The sequence below is a fragment of the Channa argus genome, chromosome 20 (assembly GCF_033026475.1).
Source record: "Channa argus isolate prfri chromosome 20, Channa argus male v1.0, whole genome shotgun sequence".
NCBI lineage: Eukaryota > Metazoa > Chordata > Actinopteri > Anabantiformes > Channidae > Channa > Channa argus.
Window position 1 is genome coordinate 9378607 of NC_090216.1, and position 27023 is coordinate 9405629.

Sequence of the window (27023 nt, forward strand, 5' to 3'; positions counted from 1 at the left end):
ACATTGTTGGCCAAATGTGGCGTCAATGAAGCCCACCAGGGTCCCACAATGCCTGACATCTCCCAAAATTATTGACTCAGAGTGTATGGAGGAGTTTTAAGACAGAATGAGCACTGATAAAACTGAGAGAAAACTCTATAACTGTTCAAGAAAAGTTGATATTTCTTGGGGCCATTGTTTTCATTAGAAAGTGATAATAAAAATTATAAGTATAATATTAAAAATAAAAAGCAAATTTTGTCTCCACATTAAATTTGAAATACAAATAAATATACTGTAATTGCACATACAGTATTACATTTGTTAGTTAAAAACATTTATTTTCAGCTAGTCTGCTAGACTCAAAACAAAACATATGGTAATATTGGTACTTTCTATATGTACACTTCAAATATACTTACACTCAAGCACATGCTTGTATGCTATAGATATGCTTACACGCATACTCACACACATGCTCTTTAAAATGTCATCAAAGATACATTGGGTGACAAATCAGAAGGCACATCATTTCCCATCAGTCAGTGTTGTTTGTGTGGTTTAACCCAAATCAATTTCTGTAACAATCTAGTTTCTTTTACCAAAACCAAACACAGCACAGCATGAAATCATGCAATTATGACCTTCGGACCCTGCTAGTATGTGGAGCAGGTACCTAATTTCCATTGAATGGTGTTATAACATCCATAGTGTACGACAGAGAACCGTTGGGCATAATGATACATCAAATCAATACTTGGAGATCCCCTCTATTTTTGGTGCATTAAATTCTGTATTAATAACACAGATTGTTTGTATTTGAGTGACGCTGTTTTCATGTACTTTTCTGTGACCTTTTCCTGTATCTCTTCCTTTTCCTTCCCAACATTTAAAGGCAACAACAACTCAGTTTCCTGCAATTGTTCTGAACATAAGATGCCATAGAGGAAGCTGTCATTACTGCAGACACAGCAAAAATTGGGTTCAGTGTTTTTTACCACAACACGCAACAATCAGAGCTGGGAAGAGAATCACCAGGCATATAATCTGTCCTACAACATCTATGATTTTCTCACTCAGACACAAAACGTTTCTGTCTTAATGAATCTAAATAGAGGAGTCACAGTTTGAGCGGAAAGCCACAAACTATAGTGCTGCTCACACCCTTCTGCCACGTTTTGTCGCAGAGAACTTTAACTTCTCTACATCATGTTAACTACTGCTACTTCTGTTACCTATAACTTGTTGTCATGTCGAGACCTTCATCTGCATCAAACACAACTCCAACCAGAGCTAATTAAAAGTTGTGTGTGAACAAATGAAAACTTATCAGAAAATGATTTAATTCAGTGAAAAGACGTGTTGAGGCACTAAATTTAAAAAAAGACAGTATGAGTGTTACTTCCTCAAACTGCAGTAAACAGTATTTGTTGTGGGTGGAATGGACAGAATGAAGGAAATGTTCATGTGGAGGTTTACTCAGAAAAGCAGAGCTCATGAGCCTCACATGGATGTCAAAGGGTGACATTATTACTGAAGCTGCTAAATAATGGAAAAATATTCTGACCTGGGTGAGTAATGAATACTGTACTGACAAATGAACAGATTATCATTTGTAATACCTACTTCAGTAACCAGTCATAACCCAAGTAGCTTCATAAAATTATATCTAATATAGTCCCATAAAATTGTGGATGTTAAAACTGTATTAATGATGTAGTACAATAAAATACCTAAAACCACAGACCAAAATATTCTAATGGTAGTGTATGAGTGGTGTGGGAAAACTGTACTGGACAAAATATTATAAATAAGTACAATGTCTACTTCTAAAATAATACAAATAAGTAAGCCCACATGTGCACAGTAGTTTAATGTTACTTTGTAGATCCCACAAGTGGTAAAAGTACACAATCTCAAGACTCAAGTAAAAGTAAAAGAAGAATTACTGTTTTAAGTTGTAAAAAAAATCTACTTAAATCTCATTTAATTGTTCAAAACTGTAGTCAAACAGAGTACTTGAGTAAATGTACTTAGTTACGTACCACCTCCTGTACGTGTTATTGGGCGCATGACAGTAACTGTACACGTCCGTGCTGGGGGAAAAAAAATGCATTTACATATTTATACGACTTGCACGTTCTCATTCTGTACATTTAAAAGGAAGTTGTAATAAGAACACTCTGTTCCGGACACTTTTAGACCTTCTTTCATTTTTTTCTAGTCAGGCACCAGCCGAGTCAACCCCGGGTCTCCGTGGAAAAAGTGGGCGGCGTTGTTGTGCGCAGGCATGGAGAGACACGGAGCAAGTGATCTGCTGCTGCTGCTGATGTGACCACAGCTGAGGCAGGACCACAGTGTGCGCTGTCAACATGCTACCTTGAAACTCCAAGCTGAAATACAACAGACTCTCCCACGAATAACGGGGTGAACGTGTGCGCAGCGCCAAAGCGGAGCGACGTGTTGCCGCACACGAACAGCGTCGCCAGCGCATCAGCAGGCTGAAGTTGTCTGACTGGGTCTAACGTCCCGATCCCGTACTTTCTTCAGGACGCCCGATCTCTTTACAGGTAAGAAATAGCAGCGACTTTACAGTTTGACTTCATGTTCAGGGTCAGACGAACTTTGACACCCAAGGCTGGAAGATGTGTGCGCAGAGAGTGTGTAGTCTCCACTCTCCATTTCAGGGTAATAACCGCTCATTTATCTCCATTAGACATGTCTGAGAGGCTGCGCGGTGTAATAACCATGTGGGGACAGGTGCTGTGGGCTTACTTTGGACATGATCCGTCCAGCACACTCCGTTCAGTGCAGCCAGCTTCCTTGTGAATACTGACTACTGACGTGAGCTGAATGGGTGATGGCAGTGGACACAAGTGCTGCAGACCAAATAATCCCCCTGCTGTCTGACTGTGTGTCACCTGTGTCCGTAGCTGTCAGTTGTTCCACCGTCACAGACACACTGAGCTGAGGGGATAGTCTTGACGCACACATGCTCTAAACTGTGGTGGTCCTGGTGTGGATGTGAGCTTTTCTGTGCTTATTTAATCTGTTCAATTCAATCTTCCTAGCGTGTTTTGTTCCATCCTAGTTTATTGTGTTCTATGTAGTTCTGTTCTGCCTGGGCCACTGAGTTTCGGGTGCTTTGTCCAGTTCATCTATTCCGTTCCATTCATTTTCATGATTAGACCTTTTTCATGCTATGAAATAAGATTACGAACACTATAAAAACAAATTTTAGTTCTGAGTTTTTCAGATTTAGAATTCTGACTCGGTCAGTAATCTCAGATTACAAATAAACACAAACAAATTAGTTGCATTCATTGTTGGTGGTATTACATTTAAGAGTCAGTGCATTATCTGGTCAGTGATGCACTTAGTCAGTGCATTATCTGGAATGTCAGATGATAAAATGAACCTAAGTAGGTATGTTTGGGAAATGAAATACCGATCAATATACTTTATCACACATGCTATGATCTAAAAATAGTCATGCTAAGTGATTTGTGTCTTGGTCCACAATTGCCTAAGACACCCAAGTTGCCATGAAAACAATGGTACAGCTACTCTCAGTAGACATCTCCACAGCTTCTGTATATTCAACATTGTAGTACATCATTATACGGGTCTGTATGGGCTAAACTAGTGTTCATATAAATTTTACTTGTAGTTATGAAATTGACTGTGACACAAAGAGTCAGAAATTCCTTATGTCCAGTTTGATTCTTAAACTGAGCAAAGAGCAAAAGTGACACCAACATGACAAATTCATCCATGATCTCCGCATTTATCTCCCCACTCTCTCATTTTGTGACATGGAATGCCTGTGTGTGTATATGTGTGTGTGTGATTTTCACAACAAACCATGTACTGCACACACAGATTAAGTCATCACAAGCTTCAGTTTTACTAAAAATCTACATGTAGGACAAAGGCTAATGACAGTTTAACCTGGAGATGCAGCTTAAAACACACGTTTATCATCATGCACCATGCTTGTTACTGCGTTCTGCTCCACGTGCACATCCATAAACAAAGGAAATGAGTGTGTTGTTTTAGTTTGGCACTTGTACCATGTCAGATCCAGTAGAAAAAAATTGCAAAGACATTTCATTTTCGGGGCTTTTGTATGCTGTTTTGCCTGCAGGTTTCCAGTTACTGATCTCTAATTGAAAATCAAAAGGGCTTGTTCTTTCTTTTGTAACTGGACTGTGATATTTTTTCCTTGATTTGAGTCAAACTTGGCAAAAAAACTTAGCAAAGAAACTATTTGGACTGCTTCTTTAACTATTATCAGAGCATTCGCATTTTTGTCTTGAGTTGTCCTGCTTTTGTGTTTTATGCCTTCCCAGGATTTTGATAAATACCCCATTCACTGAATTATGGAGCACTGGTACCTGAGTCCTATATCAGCACTTAGAGGTAATGTAACCTGAGATGTTTGTGTCAGTTTGCATGTAACACAAACACCATGCAGTATGGTAGTTGCCCTCATAATTTCAGTGAATAATGTTATGTGTTTGTTGCACAACAACCTAGATTATCATATTAGAGATAAAAATATTATTACCAGCCAACGGCAAACTACAGCTGCAGATGTGAATGTCAAGTAGAGCAAAATAGCAATAATAAAAAATAACTGTACATGCATAACAGCGCACTTGCATTTTTCATCCTATTATATAATGTGAAGGCATGACTCATGTAATAAATGACAACATTCCTTACATTCTTTGGTTGCAGAGCAGCGTTATGTTGGCTGAATAGGCAGGATAATTAATTCTATATTTAAGTAGATGTGAAAGAGGAAGGATGTCTTTAATGCTAATATAAGCAGATGTTACAGGAAAAAAGGTGTGAGGCATTGTTAGAAGAAAGTTGCCTTCCACATGGGCGGTCTGGTAATGGTGATTAAGATGATGTCATCCTCTGACACATTAACTTTTTCTTTTGGCTCCTGTGTTATTGATGAAAAGTGTATGATGTAGGGTATTTTTCAGAAACAATGGAGAAACATGCAGCTTTGCTTTATCTTGTTAAATTAGAGAAAACATGGAGGCGGGGAGGCTACATGTGTTTATGGGTAAAACAGAATAGCTCCAGAGATTGCTCCAGCATGACTCAGCAATCTACATGGTTGACTCTTGGATTTATAATCGCAAATTATACATCGCAGTGGCACAAACTATTTTCGACTGATATTGACATGAATTGAAAAAGGGCTGTGGGTTAAATAAACAGTCTAAGTAAGGTCCTTGAAAAAGTCAGGGTGCTTCAAATATCATGTCAGGTCAGGAACAGTGTCTGAAACTCCTTCCTCAGTAGTTCTCCACAGCAACAGCCTTTATTTTCATTCTTTCCACAACTCCTGTCACTTTTGTGTGTAACATTGACTCCCTATTAGTACAGTTAATTACATTGATGCTCCAGCCTGACCTTAGATTCCACCCACCTTATGTCCCAAAGACATAAGGTGGGTGGGTTAAGGGGTTTGTTTTATGCACCACTTTATTTAATCATCTTCCTTTAGTTTTAAAATAGCAATCCATCTAATTTTTTTCTGTGCCCATTTTAAGGATTGATGAAACTGTCAATGCAGTAGTTTGGGCAGCTTTGTTAAATTCCTCTGGACCTGGTATTAAAGTCCTCTGCCTGGCTTTTTCCAGAACATTCCAACAAAGCATTTCCCCAATAATTTTATTCGGACACATGCGAGCATTGCTATCAAATCCAGTTAGGAAAACTCAACAGCGAGTGCTAACTTTTTGTTAAAATCTTTTAAGTGTCCTCAGTTCACCCTGAGTTGTCAGAAGGTTTGCGTAGAAGATCTAACAGACGTAATTTTTCATTTGGGTGGATTTTTCCAAAAAGAGCACGCATATCCACTCCCCTTGAATTGATCATGTTTCTGTAGACATGTCATGTGACTCCAAGGTTAAAGATAAGTTGTGCAACAGGCCATATGCAAACTATTAGGGCTCAGCACTGTTTTACGGGTGTGGCATATCCTCAGGCAGCTCTGGGGTCCTCTCTGGGAAAACCCTCTGCCGTCCAAACAGATCCATGTATCCGTGACAACACAGCCTCGGCCCTCTGAGCTCAGACATCTGAGCTCTCCTCCTCACTGTGGAAATGTTTATGCAAGAGAGCCATTTTGCCCAGTGAATGTGTATACTTGTGTGTGTCATACAAACCGTTGATGTTCACCATGTGCAGGAATGAAGAAACACATGGGAGCAAAGCGAATGATAGAAAGGAATTGGTCGCAATGAAATGGAGTCTAAAAATTACTTTTCCTTGAGCTATGTTTGTCTACTCGCCAAGACTGTGAGATGCTGGAAAGCAAAGTGAATTTGGGGCAGTTAGATCAATGGATGACTCAAAAACTGTGTCCAGTCAGTTCAAGATCCCACCCATGGTTTTCCCCTACATGCACAAGCAATTATTATAATGTTTTTGTAACTTTGTCTCTTGGAACAAATGTTTAAAGATTATGAACATTTATTCTTCATTAACAGCATTTTTTGAACTATTCATAAGCCACAACGTACTTTTGAAATCCAGATTTCACATCAACAGAAAAGCATGTAACCTTTATTTAGGTTTTTTTGGCCAGAGGGGATAATAAGCAGCAAAACACTGGCAGAAGTAGAGAGATGAGAAAGATGACTCGGGGCTAGATGGGCTTGTCCTGTCCTGACTCAGTGAATTGTCAGCCCAAAAAGGACATAATAGCCGCTTTCCATCACAGTCATTCTTTGCTAAGCAAGGATTGGTTTTAGGGCCATATATTTCACCTGGGCACAAAAGAAAGAGATGTCTCATACTGGGTTTTATTTCAAGCATCTGCAAAGTTGGAATTTAGTAAGGTAAGCAGCACAGATGTAAAGTCAGACCTGTATTAAAGAAATGTTCAGGTTAATTGTATATAATTCACAATATTTAAAACTGAAAACATAGGTGAGCCCAATCTGTCATAGCATAAGTCACAAGTCTATTATTATCAATTGCTATAATGCTATTATTCATGTGAATGATTTAAATTGATGGCGGGTGTTCTTGCAAAACAGTATTGTTGCCACTACTTTGTACTGAAGTGCAGAGTTTGCATGTTAGTGTACAAAACAGATTGTCTGTGCACTTTTTCCGCTGATCCTCCGTAAGCGATTACTGTTCACATGTTTAAGTGGAAGAGGTGGCTTTGCCAAAATATTTCAACGGAGTTTGGCATCTTTCGGCGTTTGACTCAGTCTGCCAGATGTGTTCTTTATGTATCCAAGCTGGCTGAGGCCACGTAGTGCTGCTTCATCTTCTTGAAATGTGCCTTAAAGCCAGACTGCTTTCCTCACTGGTCTGCACTTTCCTTGTTACATGGCATTAGAGCACAGCATGTTAGCATACTGTATCTTAATGTTTTAGAGTTTATTGGATTGGTACAGCATCAGATGAACAGCAAAACGTTTCTTTTAAACACAGAACATTACATGATATGTAAATTAGAGTGAAAATAATTCATTAACAATTAGTTTGTTGACTGAAATATAATTTGCAGCCATTTTGATAAACAGTTTACCAATGAAGACCGTGTTCAAATACTAAAATACTAAATACTAAAGCTAAATGTGTTTGGGCTGTTTGTTGACAACAAAAGCAATTTCAATATGTGACATGAACTATTAAAACAATAACCGATGTTAATACAAATGAGTATTTCCTTTGCTTTTTGCGTGTATACATATGAGTCACATAGAATGTGGTTTGATGTTGGTTCTGATCATAAATATTGTAACCACTAGTTTATTTATTACTTCTGTTTGTTATGTCATTTTGTAACAGGGAGTCGGTGGGCGACTCTTTAACCACATGGTTAGAAAACCACATGACTTGTGTTGACAACTGTCGGCCATACAGAGCCTTCTCTTTTCCCCCCTCCTCGTCCCCCTTCACATGTGCTGAAAGACTATAGGGTCAAAAGGAAAGCAACAAATGTCCCACAGGTCTTAATATCCAGAACCGTCTGCTGGCCTCCCAGCTGCTGTGGTGATGTTGTTTTAAGGTGAATGCTTTACTGGGGGCTCAGCATTCTGGATGGCAGGACTACACTGCTGAACAGCAAACAATCAGTGTCAAAAGGCATCAGCTGCCATCGAGCCCACTCCAGAGGATTCGGCCAGTCTGTGTGACTGTGTGTTGCCACCCACGCACAGCCACGCGCCAGTCTGCCGCTTCACTGTATCTGAATAGGATGAATGTCACATGGTTCGCGCAACGGTGCAAGTCTGGTCGTGCCAGACAGACAGATAATCAGGAGTAATTGTTGGCATCAGATCACTCTGTTCATTGAAAGCAGGCAGTCAACAGATCCCACTTCCTCCACTCTGTACTCCCAGTAATACACAGTTTCAGCACACACCCTGCTATTGTACCTGTATAGACAGGAAAGGTTGAGATGCCTCAAAGCAAAGGTGGATATGAACCGGTTAGTACAGGTTATGTTATAAGTGTTCATAGTAAATCTCTTTATATTGAAAATCACGTACAGTTTGGATCAGTAGGACCATGATTAACTTATTTTTATTATTGTCATCATGTTTGTCACTCACTAAAGTAGATGTTTTCTAGAGGCCTGCACACCATTTTTAACCTCCTTGTTTTGTCAACCTGCAGTCCAGTTTCCTGTCATATAATGCAAAACCAGAAGCAAGAAATCGCCACAGTCAAGATGCAGTGAGGGAATTTTTGACTATTTTGGTTTAAAACTAATGATTTAAATAAGGAATTTTTAATAAGTATATATTAAGACTATTTATTTGAGTGACTAATTGATAAAAAATAATTAAATAAGTAAAATGTATAAATATAAGTTTATATAAGTACTAAAATGTGAAACAGAGAAAATAATCCAGACGATAGAACTTCAAATAAAGATGAAAACACAACTACAACAAAGATGAAACTATAAGTTAATTTTGGAAATAAACTCATCATTTTAGGTATGGAGTCAGTAATTTGGTGTAAACCTTTTGACATAGAGACGGCAGCTTTACTTGTTTAAAAATGTTTGAATTTTAATACAATTGCTGTGTAAGTTTACTACTGTAAAACACACTTGCTTCAGTGGATTTTATAAAAAATGCATCCTAAGCTGATCAGCTGTGTTGGGAACACACAAATACACAAGCCCATATAAATAGTTTATTAAAGGCTATGGTTCTTGGACCATATCTCAGCTCTAACAGTTGGTGCTTTGTCTCTCACTGTCTCACAGCTGTAAAGTGTGTGGGTGTGGGTGTGGGTGTGTGTGTGTGTGTGTGTGTGTGTGTGGTTGTTTGCCAGCTGTTGACTTAGCTGTCTATCGTAACCCTGTTACTTGCTTGCCATGTGGTACACAACTCTCCCATTGCCTCAAAAAAAGTCAGTACCCACTTGCTTGTATCCAGTCATTAGTGTTGTTAAAGTGACGGTTTACCTAATATTCTGCATCTAGAACCTGGTTTTAAAATGACTGAAATAATTAAAACAATTTATCAAAATGAAACAATTGTGTAATAAAGTATTGTATCTTGTTTTACTTATGAGGAGCTTGTTTTTGGATTCTTTATCAGAATCACACTGCTTATCAAGACCTCAGCTACCACAAATAAGACAAACCTGTTTATAAGTGTTAGTATAAACTACTTTCATTACCCTTTCTACTTTTCCAGGTCTTGTTTGGCTGTGGTGGGTAAGAATTTAGCACTTAGTTGTCAGTTTCACTAATCAATTCAAAATGACTTGTTAGATATCAACATTGTTCTGCTTGAAGGAAACGCCTCCTCCAGACATGTCGGCAACCCGCAACACGAGCCTGTTCTTTTTTTCTCCCCCAAATCCAAACAAGATGCTCTTCAGTCGAAGCTGCTATGAGTCACACTGAGGCACTGACTCACTCAAGCATGCAAAATATGGTTTTACCAAAAAAAACAAAACAGGATGAGTCATTGAAATGCTGTTTTCTTACTTACAAAAATAATTAATACTTGCTGCTGTGTTATTTAGTTTGTGCAACTGAAACGGGATATTGGCAAACAAATTTTTGAATCAACTATAACTACTTACATAAAAATTGAGAGAACTATTCTTATACTAAAATAAATAAGCCAAAACTTCTTTGACGGATGGTTGGGCCTCATTGTAAAATAGATACATTCAAGGAGTTCTGTCATATTATGTCACGTGGAAGCCCAATATTGGGTTTTTTAAGGTTCTAAAGGCAGCATTGCAGCTGAATACTTTTTATGTGTTTCATCAAATATGGCTGTAAAAAATCTAATGGTTAGTATTTGATAAATGACAGAATCTACAACTGTCATACCAGTATCAGCTCTGTGGTTTTTGGAGCTAAATGCCAAGCTAACATGCTGACAGTCATAGCAGTCGTGCAGTGTTTATCTTGTTTACTGTGTTAGTATTGTATCATGAGAACATTTCCTAATAGCACTAAAGGCAAAGCCCATGCTGAGACTCTTCATTCGTTTTAGAGGTATACGCATTGGTATTTAGCTCTGATGATAAGATGAGAAGATAAGAGGCCACCATTCAACCTGAGGGTCACTCGAGTGTTTGTTGTAAAATTTGGTCTGTGCAAAATGTCACGTCAAATTGTTGTGACTTTGATTTTGTCAGTGCCCATTTGAACTTGAAAGTCAATGCCAAAAACCTAAGCCTGTCATTACCTGGGAGACTCACTTTCAAACAACATGTTGTTCCTAATATAACACTTCCAAATTAATTTTCCATCTATTTCAAAATCTGCATAAGTAAAAACAACAATGTAATTCAGTTGTCAATGAACTACACTGTTGCCCATATAGTTGGAATAATTTTGTTTTCAGACATTCCTCCTTTTTTGCAAAGAATAATTTTGCTTTAATTTTCATTCTTATGTGTTTAGAAGAGATTGATCAATAATATTTTGAGAAGATATAAACTTTATCAAGAATAAATCAAATTGTCACAGGTAAAAAATATTTTATTCAACCTTTATAGGCAGCAATGTACAATAACTTAACTCATTGTTGAACTTGTAAAATCTATACACTTATATTTACTCGTCAACTGTGACAAATTGTAATCAAACCAACATTGTGTCGTCCCACAGGAACACTGAAAAGAACAGCATTGGCAGCATGCAGCTTGTGTTATCATTTAGTGAAGCAGAGTGCAAAAGTCACTGACACACTGACACATCCATAAATAACACTAAGAGGCTTGTCTGGCTGGATAAGGAGCCGAGGGTTATCTTTAAGAAAGCTGCAGTAGTTCAGTGACTCTTTGCAGGTCCTGGCAAAGAGTCAGTTTTTGTTGGGTGGACAGCAGGTTTTGTAGGTATTGCTTGTTAGCTGGACAAGAATCAGAAGATGCTAATTGAAAGATGCAAGCTTTAAACAATTTTTCTTGAATTGTCAAAAGTGCATTTGTTTTAGTTTTAGGTTGGTTTGAGATTGATTTTTAATTAATTGCCATGGTGGCATCTAAAAAAATCAGTTAGGACACTTTCATATCTGTGAGCAACAAAACGTGGAAGTGGCCCGTATTTGTTTAGAAGCAGTATTTTTAAAATGCCGAAGACTTCTGGGTAAATGGTTTCACTTGAGGTTTGCAGTTGGTGCTGTAAATGTGTCTTTGGATTTCTTTCATACTTCATGGTGCAGTGTTTTTTTAATAAACCCTCTCTCTGTGTATAAGATATTAAAATTATATCATTATTTGTCTAATCTCACACAAATAGAAAAAAATACTTAAAAGTTTAGTTCTTTTAGTGTCCTATGTTTTGTGTTTTGTAATGATAAAGTGTGGCGGCAGTGGCTTAGTTGGTAGACTGGTCCCCTACCGACCGCTCCTCACGCCCCGCTCTTCCCGACCACATGTTGAAGTGTCTCTGAGCAAGACCCTGAACCCCCAACAGCCTATCCCCATCCCCATCCCCATCCCCAGCTGTGCAGTGCCGGTCCCAAGCCTGTAAGAAATTGGGGAGGGTTGCATGAGGAAGGGCCTCCGGCGGTAAAAATTGTGCCAAATCAACATGCGAACAAATGATCCACTGTGGCGACCCTGAGCTCACAGGATGAGTGGAAAGGACCAAAAAAAAAGGTTTTGTGATCATAAAGGATATCATGTTCTCTCTGTGTCTTTCAGAGCTATTCTCATGCTCTAGGAGGGAGATAAGTTATCTTTATTAACTTCTAACCTACCAAACTAAGAGACACAGACACATTTCACATTTCAATTCTATCTAAGCCCTCATCTTCTGAAACGTGTATCTGTTTACAGTGCTCATTCGCTCAGATACACCAGGTCAGGCTGTGAGTTGCTGCGTAGATTATTATAATTCACAGACTCCTGGAAACAGTTCCTCTAAGATGGGTGATATGTGTCCCTCTGTTTGCATGTCAGGGCATGTTTAATTCACCATGGTGTCTGGCATGAGGCTGTTATATTGTTTGAACAGAATAATCCTTCAAGTTCCTCAGCCTGCTTAGAGAAACAGTATTAACGCTATGAGACATCCTAATCTTCGTGGTTCTACATGAACGCACTATTTTCTGGATAGCTTTACATTACTTTACTTAATTTTTTGGTTTGTTTTTCTTTGGATACAGATTTGTACCGATAAAAAAACATTTATTTGGCCTGTTTGCTTTTTGAGTCAGATCATTCAAAGATCAGTCATAACTGATCAAATCATATGCACACAATCCTGATCATACAGTAGAAATGTAGTGTTTCTAAATAAATAGTAAAGTTAAAACTGTGTTTCAGTGTCTTTAAAGGACACCGTCAATGACTTTGAACTTGCTTCTTTTGGTTCTAGTTTGAATAGTACATGTACATAAACACTATTAAACTTCCCGTCTGACTTCCCTATATATGAATATCTCTCTGCCTCGAGCTGGAAAATACTTCCTGATGACATCACATGGGGAAATCTTCAGTTTAGATTTTGTCAATCTCATTGCTCACGCTATTGAGGTTGTAATCATGATCAACCTGCTTTTCCACAGCTCCCCTAGATGACATCATCTGAACTCCTAATGATGAAAAAGTCCTCTGGGAGATGTCTAGTAGTTGCAGGTAGTTGCAAAAAAATACTGTAATACAGGGAAGTCAGAGAGAAGTTTAAAAGCATTAATGTACATTTACACCCTAAACTAAGTGCAAATTGGTGTTGCCCTTTAAGATGCCAGCACATTTTGTTCTCAAATTAAAGATGGATATTTCTGATATTTTAAGTATTAGTTTTAGTTATGTAACTAACAAAACGTGGACCGACTTGGTACTTTTGTTGTTCTTACATTAGACATACAGTGTGCATGTGTGTTGTCTTGTAATATCAAGCATGAATGAAATAAATTCAGCTCTGCAACAGTGATTTGTCCACAGCATAAATAAAGACAGACTGCCGGTGCTTGTTGCCTGCTGTTTTCTCTAGCCTCCCATTTGAGACCTCCTTTTTGACTTGCAGTTGTTAATGCCTTGGTTTAGCTTTCACTGTGGTTTTAATACTGTGTAGTGTTAGGTCTACCAAACAGTAAAAACCACAACTGCACAACCTTCACTGAGAATCACTCACATCTTCAGGACTGAGGTTACTGCTGGTCATCTGCTCCTTTGGTCCACCTATCTGGGTAACCTGAGCTGAGTCTCTCCCCAGAGATGGTGACACTGAACTGGGCTAGAGTGCTGTTCCTCGTTATCCCTCATTGGCTCCATTGGCTAATTCAACAGAGAACTCATTTAATGTGGCAAACTACAGCCCTCTTCTCTCGTTTCCTGTCTCTTTCAGCATGGCCATCCTCACTTGTGGTTAGTCTGTCTCCAGATAATGATGCACAAGGGCGACTGAGATTCTTAAGAAATACACTCGTGGTGTTGTTTGGTGTGTGTTTGGTGATTTTGCTGATAACTGTGGTTGTTTTTTGATGAACGCAGTTGATTTTTCAAACATAACCCAAACCCCAACCAGTGTTTTTGGGGTATAACCATGATTAAAGAAGGATTCTCCTTAAAGAAGAGCAGAAGTTGATAAATTAGGTTTTATCCTACAGAATTTGATTAGGGACACCTCTATAATAAAGAGTTAATTTCAAAAAAATCTTTAAATCACAATGATATGAATCAATGATGCGTGTGGTTACCGTCCAACCCTAACCCTTGGTCCTTCACGAGAAAGCCAGGAAACAGGAGAAGGAGTGAAGTGAGTTGAGGACGAATGTTCTTTAGGCCCCTTAAGCATAGCGCCATCTTTTTTGTTCTTTTGTCTCTATTGCAGGTTTCTCACGCTCTCACTTCCCCTTTTATTTGATGGTGTTTCACAAAAGCTTGTCTTCTCTGTGAGGCATTGGTTAATTTGTATGGTGATGTTTTTCATTAGCACCAGTGTGCCTGGTTTAGAAACTGGGACAAATTGCGCTACCTTCAGGAACAAATATCTGCAGGTTTTGTTATTAAAACACTGTCAGCATTTGGTTATTATTCCTAGTTTTGATTAGTAGTAGTTGGTATTCCGTGTAATTTGCTGGCATGCATTTTTTATCTGAAATATTGTCGCTGTCTACCTCTACAGGTTATGAGTAATGGAAGCAGGATCGGTGGTGCGCGCCGTGTTTGAGTTTCTCCCGAGCGTCTCCGAAGAGCTGCCACTCTTCACCGGCGATGTTATCGAGGTGCTCAGTGTTGTGGATGAGTTTTGGTTGCTTGGCAACAAAGATGGCGTCACAGGTAAGATTTCAGGGGTCATTATTACTGTTAATCCACTTTAAGCAGTTCAATATTTCTATTAAGATTATTTAAAACAGTGACTTGCATGCAAAAAACTTCATGCAAAAGTTTAAGTGGGAAACTGTAGGTAACATTTTTTTTTATCAAATTGTTTTTATTTTTTAACAATTTTTAACTTTTTTTTTTTTTGCAGTGGGGTGTGTGAGCAGTTGTTTCTGCTTTAGAGCCTCTGGAAATGCATTGATAAAACAATACCTGTTAACTTTATTAGTACATTTTTAGCTTCTATATGTTCCTAAAAAAATTCTTCTCTTTGTCTCTGATTTTGTGCATTAAAACATAAACAATTGAGTACACTTTGCATTCATAACTGGGCATTTACAAAGAGGGTATGAGGGGTTCAGAAGATTAAGAATTAAACCTGTTTTCCATCTACCTGTTCTAAAAAATGCATAGATGATAAACTACTATGAAAAGTGAGGAATCATTTATTGCATTTAGGTTTTGGGTCACATACAGTAAGATTACAATAGGAAATCGCTCACAGGGGAAATCCAGTGGGGAAGTTAAAATGGGTTAGCTCATAGATATATGAGTAAATCTATGGCATGACTTCTGTTGAAAGATTAAACTGCCTTAGTTGCAGAGTAAAACACTGACATAATTAATGAATGTGGTTGTGAGTCTGCATGTACATTTACTACACTTTTTCTCTTTCTAGATATCGCTTCTAAACCTAAACACAGAACATTTGTTGATGCATTACTAAAACTGTATATAGTGTCTGTAAATAAATACACGGTAAATGAATACAGGAATTACTAAAGAAGAAGAACTGATGCAGTGTAGCTGTAATCTTGAGGAAGGAGATGTTTTTTCACTACATTCACAGTTTTTCCTAAGTGTGCCATCTTCAACATCTTCAGGTCAGTTCCCCAGCACCTTTGTGGAAGAGGTCACCATTCCCAGCACCAAGCCTGGAGACCAACTTTATGTATGCATCAGTGATTTCAGCTCTGCAGAGCCAGGCAGCCTATGTCTAAAGAGAGGTATGGACACACTGAATGCAAAATGATAAAATATCAGTCATTACTGTTTTGTGACTCTGCAGAGTGCAGTCACTATATGTAGCAATGTAAACAATGGTGCTGGTAGCTCTAATAAGACATTTTTTTCTCACTTAGCTTAACGCTACTTGTTGATGTTTGCTCTGCTCAGGTAAACTGTTGTTTTTGTGTTTTATTGTAGTTGTGTTGTGTAAGACCTTGTGACCTGACCTGACCTGACAGTAAAACTAAATGTTTCCTTGTCTCCACTGTCACAAACTGCAGAAAATCATAGAAATGTTGCCTGTTTGGAAATGTCTCACAATGGTTTTTGTGCAGCATTTAACATTAGTACTAAGTATCATGCTAATAACTCACAGAATGAGTGACTAGACAAATAATGCTATAGATATTGGTTATTTTAAATTAATTTGACATTCTCAGTATGGCCATGTATTTATCAAGCATCACACAATCTCTCCCAAGATTTGTGTAGAAAGTCCACCTAAAGACATTCCTAACTCAGAATAACTTCAGATTGAAGGTTGTATGTCTATAGAAAGGTGCTTGTAGTTTGACTCTGCTCCCTGAAATTATCCTCATCAGCTCTGTCACCATGTCTCTATCCACAGGGACATTATTATTTTCATATAAAATACATCATCTGCACTTGCTGAGGACCCCCGAGGCATATGTGGATCGGGTCCATTGTAATTGTCCATTGTACTGTAATGTAAGGATTATGTACTGTAGATGCATCCATGACCTCCTGAGTGTTAATGCTGTGATGAAGTTTTTAATTAACGAAAGCCTTCTTATCTGTGCTCTGGGGTTACTGTGTGTGCCACTGCTATCAACGACTTAATAGATTTTTCTTTAATTATCTGTGTTGATGTGAGAGCGGTTAAATTTAATTGATTAGGGCCAAACCAGAAAGTTTTGACAGACTGAAAGCTGCATCGAAAAATGTAAAGTTGCCAGGAGTTTCATAGTTTCTGTGGAGAAAGCCGTGGCCTAAAGTCGTGGCCTAAAAGAATCCTTTCCTTCTCTGAGGTGCTTGGTAAATATGGACTCCAGTGCTGAAACTAAATGTAGCTTTTAGGTGTAATGTAGTTTTTTTGTTTTTTTTAACTAAATTATGTCTGGGCTTTATGAACATCCGAATCAATAGGTATATATTTCATACTGTAATAATGGTACTAAATCCTGTAATGGAGACAAGGCATACATATTTGCTTTCCTAATAAGAAAGCAAATAAAACGAATTTCAAGGAACTACTCTAATAGTTTCTTGTACAATTTCTATAGTTCTGTTGTTGAGTTGTACTACCTTATATTGGCAGGTGTTTATAATATTTTGACCACCCCATTCATGTTTCTGGGGCCAGGCTAAAAAACATAAACGTGAAGTTTAACAGCAGCGCAAACCACAGCCTCCAAAATGATAACACAGTTAAATCAGCACTTCATGAAGTTAGAACTTATTGCAGTACTGTTGAATGTGATTGTAATAGTTTTATCTTTATGTACCTAATACATTTCCTGCTAAGTGTAAAACATTAAGACATATGGTTAATTTCTATAACCCCCACTAGATGTCCCTGGATGCCACACAAACACCTGTTGCACATAGTCTTCACTGATTTTTCTTTTTACATTCCTTAATTTTCTCACTTGGTTATATTTATTTGTTTTGTTTGACTTTTTTTCATCTAACAAACCTGTCAGGCAACACACTACTGATGTTTGCATCAGCCCATCACATTGGTAAAACATACTATTTTTCTCTTTTGTCTATAAAGTAGTAGGACTAGCTGTAGTCATTGTACTAATTAAAGTACTGCGAACAGCCTTAAAATTGTACATTAATAGTTTATGATAACAAAATAAATCTAATTTCCCTGTAACATTCCATAATTAATCGAAATTCATTCTGTATACTTTTAAGTACACATACTGAAGATACTGCTTATTTTATTCATCATTTATTATCTTATTTTGTAATACACTGGAATGACAAAATTCCAGTGTATTTTAATACTGTTTTAGATGATTAACATTTCCTGGATCATAGAAAAACAGTCCTTCCCAACTGTCTGAGAATTAAAAACATTCATTTCCAGTATTATTTTGTCTTGTTGCACTGGCAGTTTTCCAGTTTTGGTCCCGGACACAATGGGAGGTGGAGCCACAGTTTTTTGGAATGTGACCCCCATGACTTCTGGCTGACCAAAAAACATTCCCATAACCCTGATTCTCCAGATATATTACCAGCAGTGCCAACCCTTATGAAGTTATTAAAAATGCAGCGTTACATTTAATCTGAATCAGTCAGGCATCTGTGTTTTCCCCCAAACATGCACACACTGAGGACTTTGCAAATCGCTTAAAATGTTGAATGAAAAAATTATAACAGCATGACAACTTTTGTTTGCTTTCATTACCTTTAAATGCTTAAAGCTTCCCTCTTTGTCTTTTTCTAGGTGATGTGGTTGTCAGCGAAGCAGGAGGGACCATTGACCTCAGGGAAATATGGCAACGTGGTTATAATGCCTGGGGAAACCGTGGTCTTTTCCCCACATCCTGTCTAAAGGAACTGAACCTTTCAGGCCATTCCAGGCAGCTGTCTGAGCGCTCTGCTCAGGCCCAGGCTTCAGACCTCCCACCCTATGCCCTAGGCCAAGCCCGGGCCCTTATGAGCCTTCATGCCCAGCTCAATGAGGAGCTAGACTTCCGTGAGGGGGACTTGATCATTATCACAGGCCTGCCTGAGCCGGGCTGGTTCAAGGGCGAACTGGAAGGCCGCAGGGGGATCTTCCCAGAAGGGTTTGTAGAGCTTCTCGGTCCCCTTCGATCTCCTCAGGAGCCCGAGGACTACCAGTATTTCATTAATGATGCTCAGCAAATTACATATGAGGACCCTGACAATGCAGGAGAGGACACTGAGGAGGAGGGTGTAGAGGAAGGGGAGTTGTTTCTGAGAGAAGAAGAAGACCACAAGGAGGGTATAGTAGAAGAAGAAGAGGAACACAAGAAAAATGTAGTAGAAGAGGAGGAGAGTGGCATCTATGGGGTGGCTCTGTATGAGTTTCGGGCCATGGAGGCAGGTGAGTTGGACTTTGATGTGGGGGATCACATACGCGTTGTCGGCACTTTGGAAGATGGTTGGCTGGAAGGGGAGCTCCAGGGGCGACGAGGTATCTTTCCTCATCGTTTTGTCAAAATAGAGGGAGGCGAACAGAAATCTGCAGAGGACACAAATGTTGTTAAACCAGAAGAACACAAAGAGAACAGCAATTCTTCTGATTACAGCTCAGGTCAATTATGTCCCAGTGGTTCAGGGAATGATTCTGAATGGACAACGTATGAGGATCATACAGTGTGGGACCTGGACTACTTTGAGAGGACTGAGGAGGAAAGGCAAAGCAAAAGCAGTGGAGCTCTACCTAGCGTCCAAGGGCAGAGAGAGGGGGGTAGCAGGTTTGATTTGCAACCAAAAAGACCTGTTGCCTCAGCACAAAGAGGGCCTGAGAGACCCAAATCCACTCCACCAGCAAGGCCTAAACTGCCTCCTCGGCCTAACCTCTCTGTACATAGCCAAACTTCTGGCACTACTAGATCTAACTTTACTAATGGTAACAGTCGATCCATACAGCCCAGACTTACTCATAGCCTAACACTTCCTAGCACTCAGCCTGGTTGGTCTAAAGGCAGTAGATACTACCAGAGGCCACCAGCAGATGGTGCCACCACCAGTATAAGAAATGCCAGTCTTGGCCAAACATTTATTGACATAGATAAAGGCCATAGGCAGAAGAAGCTCATTCGCCATGCTAGTGTGACGGATGCTGATGTATTGATGGGCAGTGCTGAGACAAAGACACAATCACAGCAGTCAGTGCGTGCCTCTAATGGTATGATACCAACACCCATCACCTTAGATGCCCTGGCAACCTCAGCCATTGACCTGGAGACCAAGCTCTTCCAGCAAATGTTTGAATTTGAGAAAAGCTTAACTGCTTCATATCATGATACAAACACGACCCCTGAGTCACTGATCTCACGGCACTTTTCTATTCTGGACTTCAGCAATGAAAGTGACATTATCCGAGGCTCCTCGCATTCTCCTGTGTCTCACCTCTCGCAGTCAGAGTCTGGCTCTTCCTCACTAGAGAGGCGCAGGACCCTTCGCCCTCCTCCTCCTCGTCCGAGAGCGCGTCATTCCCTAGCCCCAGCTGCATACAAACCAGTGCGCCCAGCCCCACGTCCACCTCGTCGTTGTCCCAGACAAAATATAGCTCCTCCAGCTAGCAACTCCCCCACCAGCAACCCCATCGTTTACACCCATGAAAATGACCCAGATATAAATCTTTCTAACCCAGTAACAGAGCAGGAGGCTGAGTTTGGTGACCTTGCAGCTGCCCAGGAACACGACATCCAGTGCCAGCAGGACGCTGAGAAAGACCTGGAGAGACAGATGGAAATCGAGAATCAGAGACAGAGAGAAGAGGAGGAGAGGTACCAGCTATTGCTACGGCTACAGGAGGTGGAGCACGACATGGAGGCATATGCACACACTGCAGAGGAACTTAGGGCCATGTTGGAGGAGGAGGAGGAAGAGACGGCCCGCACACAAGCCCTAGAGAATCTGGAGTTCTGTAACTACACCCTGGAGACACTTGCACTGGAGCAGCAGCAGCTACAAGGTAAGACTGAGGGCAGAGTATTAAGAATGTGGGAAGTTTTTTTTTTCATCATATGCCTTTATTAGATTGTTAATATTTAACCTTTGCTTTCTGTTAACTCCTCTCACTAAGATAATAACTTGTCTACCTATATAAATCAGTGTATTTTAATTTAAATAATTAAGTTAATTAGTAAGTTAGATGTTGTACTAGTATTTTGGCAACCCTATTTAAAAAGAATGAGTGGGCCAAAACATTATAAACACTGCATAATATATAATGCACTTCACTCCAGTATGACTCCACCAACCAATATGACCTCAACATTAAACAGCATAATTATCACCTTTTTGACAGTTTCAACTAATAAACTGAGAAAATAAAACGTTGTAAAAGTAGAATTTACGGTAAAGCCACTGTATTAGATTCTTTTAGATTATACAGCTGAAGTGGCCAGTGAGTGTATATTAAATAAAACTAATATTTGTTTGCTTGGCCCAAAGTCAGCCAGCACTAATTGGTTGAGATTTGCTTTCACTATCTCATACTATCTGGGACTTCAGTACTTTCTTTGGCAGCCTTACACTTTTTCATATAGGTACGAGGTACATTCCTGCACATAGTGAGAGGTTAAGCGATGCACATGGGTTTCTGCTAGTTTTTCCATATTCTCTCTTTTAGTCTCACATTCTGTTCCCAGACGTCCTGCCTCTTTCACCTTCCTCATAGTTTCCTTATTCCACACTTCATCCCTTTTCTCTATTAAAAGGAGCACAGAGACTGAAGAAATACTAGGTGTGGTTTTAGGGATTTTCGCAGTGCTGGACACATTATGTCCGATTTTAGAGCGGGACCCAAAGTTTGGTTGTGGCAAGCTGTGACATGGCCCACACTCTTTGGACTAACTTGAGAGGAGGTCATTGTGACAGATTGTGCAGGGTGACAGCTATGTTTCCACTCAGGTTAGTGTCGCAGAGGGTGATTGTTTAGTTTTTTCCTTATATGCTTGTGCATTGTTTAAAATTGAGAAAGTTTCAGATGGAATGTCCCATATTTATTCAAGGACTTATGAGGGAAACAATGGAAATACGAAAGTGCTGTAAACATTTTTTTCATATATATGACTAAACGATTAGTTTAGTAACACAATGAGAGACGTTCCTTGAGCACTTGGCATAGTTGCTCATGTGATATAAGATGATTATTTTACCATAAGGTATGTTAATTATCACATTTATGTCTTAGATAGCATCTTTGTTTAAGGCAAAAATAAATTCTTACACTATCATTGTAACAGAATTTTAATTAGATTGGGATTAGCCAATAATAGACACAAATGTCTATTAACTATTTTATAAATAACCAGTTTCTAAAATTATTTTTCCATTTTGTCATTTTATCCAAACAACAGCCATCCATCACTGCCTGCTGATTCCCTATCTTTACATGTTGCATGTCACAGGATGGCTGTGTTGTAAAGCTTTTCTGCTTTTAATGTATGTCATGCTAGTTGAATAATTACTAATAGGATGCTTTTTTCTGTTTCTCAAAAACATTGAAAAGTCTAAGTTTAGAATATTGTTTCTTTATGCTTTTTTTACATTTTCTACCAGATGAATGCAGGCCATTTAATTTAATATTTGTGTGCTGTTATAAACTAATAATGAGTAAACATCATTAGTTGTTGTTTATTCCTTATATCCGGTTTGATTTTATCTGTCACTCTGTAATGGATCTGTGATCTTTATGTCTGTCAATGAAAGGAATCTGCCTGAGGGGAGTAACAGGTTCTCCTGTCTACAGGCTACTCGAAAGGTCATGCATTTACATAGTTTCCATTTCGTCACAGTAAAAAACTCTCACACCCTCCTTTTACATGATAAATGCTCAATCTCAGTTTGTCTTTGGATTTGTGACACACTGTTTGATATGGAAATTGACATGACTGGGTGCAGAGATTCAGCCCCTGCAAGGGAAGGAACAACCATGAACACTCCTAATGCAATGTGTTTTTATATGGTAATTGTCGCACTGTTTGGCAACAAAAGCTGTTAGTAGGATGTGTTGGGAGAGTATGAAGTTTCTTTTTTGTTTTATGATCAAATCACAAAGAGGTGTGTCCTTACTTATTGTACTCTCTGGACCTTTGTTGCAATATCATGCTTGTCATACGGCAGCTATGAGTACATACACACACGATCACACTGGAGTGAGTGTTTTTGCAGGGTGTGTTCCTGAGTGATGTGTGACAGACAATGAGGCTTATTATTAAAAAGCAGGGAGTCACTTCAACACTGAGATTTCCCTGCCTACACTGCGCTAAGCAGAGTCCAATTCAAAATCCTCATAGAAACTGAAAAAGTCTTAAATATTAAGATCAAAACAGAAAGAATCACAAGAAACATGTAAATTCTTATGAAAATACTAATATTTTGATGTCAAGGTAATTTTATTTCCCAAAAATCTAAATGTATTCTTACTAGTTTAAATACTTTAATTCACACACTCACATATTTAAAATAAAGTGTTATATCATAAATGATTGATTGATTGATTTGATCATGTTTGCTCTCAGTGTGGGAAATTGATGTCTAATTGATTTAGTTGCTGAAAGGCAATCAGCTTTAATATTCACTTATAATCAGTGTTTTGAAAAACCTTTCGACCTGAGCATCTAAATGGCAGACTTTGTACATTACTTAAGAGCCACTGACAGCTCTCAATCTCTCACACACTAGTGTAGTTTTTTTCTGTGTCCACCATCTAATTGTATTTCCTCCTTTCAGCTCTTTGACCTTCACCCTCCTTTAATTCTTTGAAGTGACCATTAAAATGCCTCCCTCAGCCTACATGACACCACAGCTTGACTTGTTAAACACTGTTTTCAGGATGTGTTTCAACTTCATGTTTCCCTCAGTCATTCTTGCAAAGTTGGAGACTTCCAAGCTTTCGACATTTTGATATATGACCTTATTCCTGGGCATCATACCAAGTTTTTCTATGTGCTGAAGGTTGATCAAGCCCTTGGCAGCCAACACAGAGAGGAATGTTGTATTTGACATTCCTACAATTCAGACACATACACATACAGTTTCGGCCGTACTCAGCTACTGAAAGCTGAGATTCTAAAGAGCGATAATTCAGTCTTGCACAACAAGAGAACAATATCTAACTAAAATTGCTACGCTCAGCCTTAGCTTGTGAAACTTGTGTGTCTATGTTCGTTATGAGTTTAGGTGCACAAAGGTGTAAAAGTGTAGATCCTAACAGTGCTTTAAAGTAATGTCATAAACTGTTTACCAGTTTTTAAGCAATGTTTTATTAAACTTCACTGGGTTCCCATAAGATTAGTACAGTTTTCTACTCAGTACTTATTTTTAGTTTTGTACTACAGTGGACAAAATCATGTTGTTGGACTGTTTAGGAGCTCCTAGTTTTGATATCCAACATGTTTCTGATTTCCCTGTAGTTTGTATCAGCTTATAATTATATTTCAGATGGCTTTAATACAATGAAAATTATCAACACTTTCCCATGTGTGTGTTTATGTGTATCACGTGTATAGGTCCTTAAACCTGTTGCTTCAGTGCCTCTTTCATGGAGATTTAAGGGGGAGGACATATTATACTCCAGCTTTATGAATAGGCCTGAGTTTTTTCTCACCCTCAAAGCTTGAGTCTCTCTGGAGAGTGGGGACAGTCTTCAACAAAAGCTCATTGTACACACCAGCTAATTTTTCAGTAGCTGTTTGGGTCTAATGCAACTCTGTACTTAACTTAATTTAATAATAATATAATTTAATTTTAATCCACTTTAACTATGCTTTTCTTACTGGAGAGCTATCTATTTAAAATGTTTTCTCACTCAAAGTAAATTACATGAATGTAAATCATTGCTCCTCCTTGCTGTGCAGGGCAAAGTCCAACTTCTATGCTGATGTGTGTTTTTGCACCCTTTCAGTTTACAGAACGGCCTTCAGACAAGAGTTTAAAGTTAGAATTTGAAAGTTAGAAATATTTGTATACACAGACTGGCATTGCATCTGTGACTGCAGCCGGCAATGACCTGGTGAACATAACAGTAAAACCCACAGGAAATGGCAACAAAGAAAACCAGGAAGGAACAGTGAAATAAATGCTTGCTGCCAAAGAATGCCCTCACTTCACAATCTGCCTTAGTCCCCATGTTCCATCGGAGAACATCTCCAGACAGACTTTTTTCCAGCAAACAGAGGTACTAACCAATCGAAACAATGGGAGGAGCTGATGGGCTAATCCTCCACTCATGTGACTACACTGAATCATTAACCCAAGGAGGCATTTCTTCGGAAACCCCACCTACCTCTCCTTCCACGATTTGCTGAGATGGCTGTGGGGAGGGTATGATTTGGTTACACTGAAGCCTGGGAGGTGCTTTGGTCAGTTAGGCTGAGGCAGTCGAGAGGAGACAGAGAAAACAAGTAGCAGAGTTATAGACATGTGCCTGACAGGTGGATTCTCCCTCAGCGCTTTGTTATGGAATGCAAGACTTTGGAAAGCAGGAATAGGCCACATTGAACTAGAAACTGTATCGGCACTCACATGCTGATTTAAACCACAGGAGCTATGAAGAGCCCAGTGGTTTATGGCAATCCGGCCACGTTCGGCGCAGTGGATTGGAACTATGCAGCTGGTGCTCCGGTAAAGAGAGGAAAGAGCATAGAGGAGCTGGGGGATGCTGGTTGGGCCAGAGAGAGAGAGAGAGTGGCTCATTTGCAGCATATAGAACAACTACACCAACTGCAGCTTCAGCAGCAACAGGTTGGATATCCCGGGTATGGAGTAGTTTCTCCTGGCCAACCACAGGGAACAGTCAAGGTAGCAAGTCCTTCCGACACACTTTCAGGATACACTGTGCCTACACACGGTGGTGTGATGGTGCCTGTCGGTGGGCCAGTGCATGTGCCAGCTCCATGGCCAGTGCAATGGGGGGACCAAGCGCAGATTAGACAGGGCAATGTCTGCCGCCAACCCAGCTGGGAGCACAATGACCAACACAAGAAAGCTTTCAAAGGCAAGCAGCCTCCAGGCCATGATGTTTACTTCCACCCTCGTTCAGAAGATGGTCACTTGGAATTGAGGATATCTGAATGGAAAGGCAAACACTGTTTTTACCAAGGCCCAGAGGATTACAGCCAGCAAAAGCATGGAAGAGTACAACAAGAAAAGGCCAGTAATGACTTTAGAACTGAAGAAAGGTATGGTAAAGAGGATAAGGATATAAGAAGAAGGGACGATTGGGTGAGAGAAAATGACCATAATTCTGAACAATATGACCATTACGGCCACACAGACTTGGAGGATTATGATCAAAAGTGCAAATACCAGTACAGAGACCATTATGACAGGAGATATAATGCACATTATGATGACAGAGAGCAGCAGTATTATGCCAATAAGAGGCATCCTAAATATGATCGCAGAGAACCTGACAGTGACTATGAAGAATACTATAATCGTAAAGAGCCTTATGTTAGCAGAGACAGATATAAGGATGCGGATCGCTATCACGACCATGATAGGGATTATTATGACTCAAAAGAGAGTCGTCGCTATAGAGAAAATGACTACTACCAGCGTAGAGAGGAGGACCCCTACTATGATGAGCGAAAACAAAAGGACCCTTACTACGACCGCCGTTCAGAGGGCCGATATGACCGCAGAGAAGATATCAGAAAAGACAGGGATGTCCATTATCGAAGGTGTGAGGACAGTTACACCACTAAAGATAGGGACCACGACTCTGAACCAGACGAATACGGTGGTTATAGGGAGAGAAACAAGTACAAAGATAGAGATGATGGCAGGAGAGATGACCCATATGACCACAGAAAGAGCGACAACTACAGAGCTAAGGAGCGCTATGAGCGGAGGACCATGGACCACTGTGACTATGAGAATGAGGAACGTTACGGCCCCAGAGAAGGGGAGTATTCCCACTACAAGCCCAGAGACAGGTTTCGAGATTTACGTTCGATATCCACAGATTCGCGATATGAGGATTACCCTAAAAAGGATCGCAAGACCCACTGTGAGGAATGGGTTGAGCAGCAGAAAAAATTGGTGCTCAGGGAGGTGCACTCATTTGAAGATCCCGGCATATACCGACACAGTGACGATCAGGAAAAAGGGTTTGAGTCAAGTGCTGGGAATATTGGTTCAAAACAGGGTCGCAAGGCTGTTTATGTGGGTTCACTAGATCGCAATAGCTTCTACAGGAAGACCGCTCCAAGCGCCTTGCGAAAGTCCGAGTTTGCCACTACCAGGAGACCAGGAAAGAAAGGTAAACATTGTCATGTCAGAGAAGATACTTCACATGCTTTTGCACAGCATTGGAAAATTATGTCTCTCTTATCATTTAGAAATCCAAAAGGGGGACGGTTCATACTACCACTCAGTTTTAACGAACATATCCTGAGAAGGCCACATGGTGTAAAAGTGCTCTTGTCATTCCCAGAGTGTCTGAGTGTCTTTGGTTTCTCACTTCTTATCATCAGTGACCTCCAAAGGTGTTC

The 27023-nt window shown here is 39.5% G+C and overlaps 1 protein-coding gene across 4 annotated transcripts in view; it reads left to right on the forward strand.

Annotated features, from left to right (window-relative positions):
• Window positions 1–2203: 2203 nt before the first annotated feature.
• The window catches only part of dnmbp (dynamin binding protein), a 41479-nt gene continuing 16659 nt past the window's right edge, over window positions 2204–27023 (forward strand). For 2 of the 4 annotated variants that reach the window (XM_067487784.1, XM_067487785.1), the window contains exons 1-4: window positions 2204–2549; window positions 14585–14739; window positions 15666–15788; window positions 18269–20491. In XM_067487784.1, coding sequence (XP_067343885.1) covers window positions 14595–14739; window positions 15666–15788; window positions 18269–20491 — 2491 coding nt within the window. In that variant the 5' untranslated portion in view covers window positions 2204–2549; window positions 14585–14594. Of the gene's footprint in view, window positions 2550–14584; window positions 14740–15665; window positions 15789–15923; window positions 15958–18268; window positions 20492–24878; window positions 26792–27023 lie in introns of those variants that run through there. The other 2 variants (XM_067487786.1, XM_067487787.1) reach the window with 2 other exon arrangements.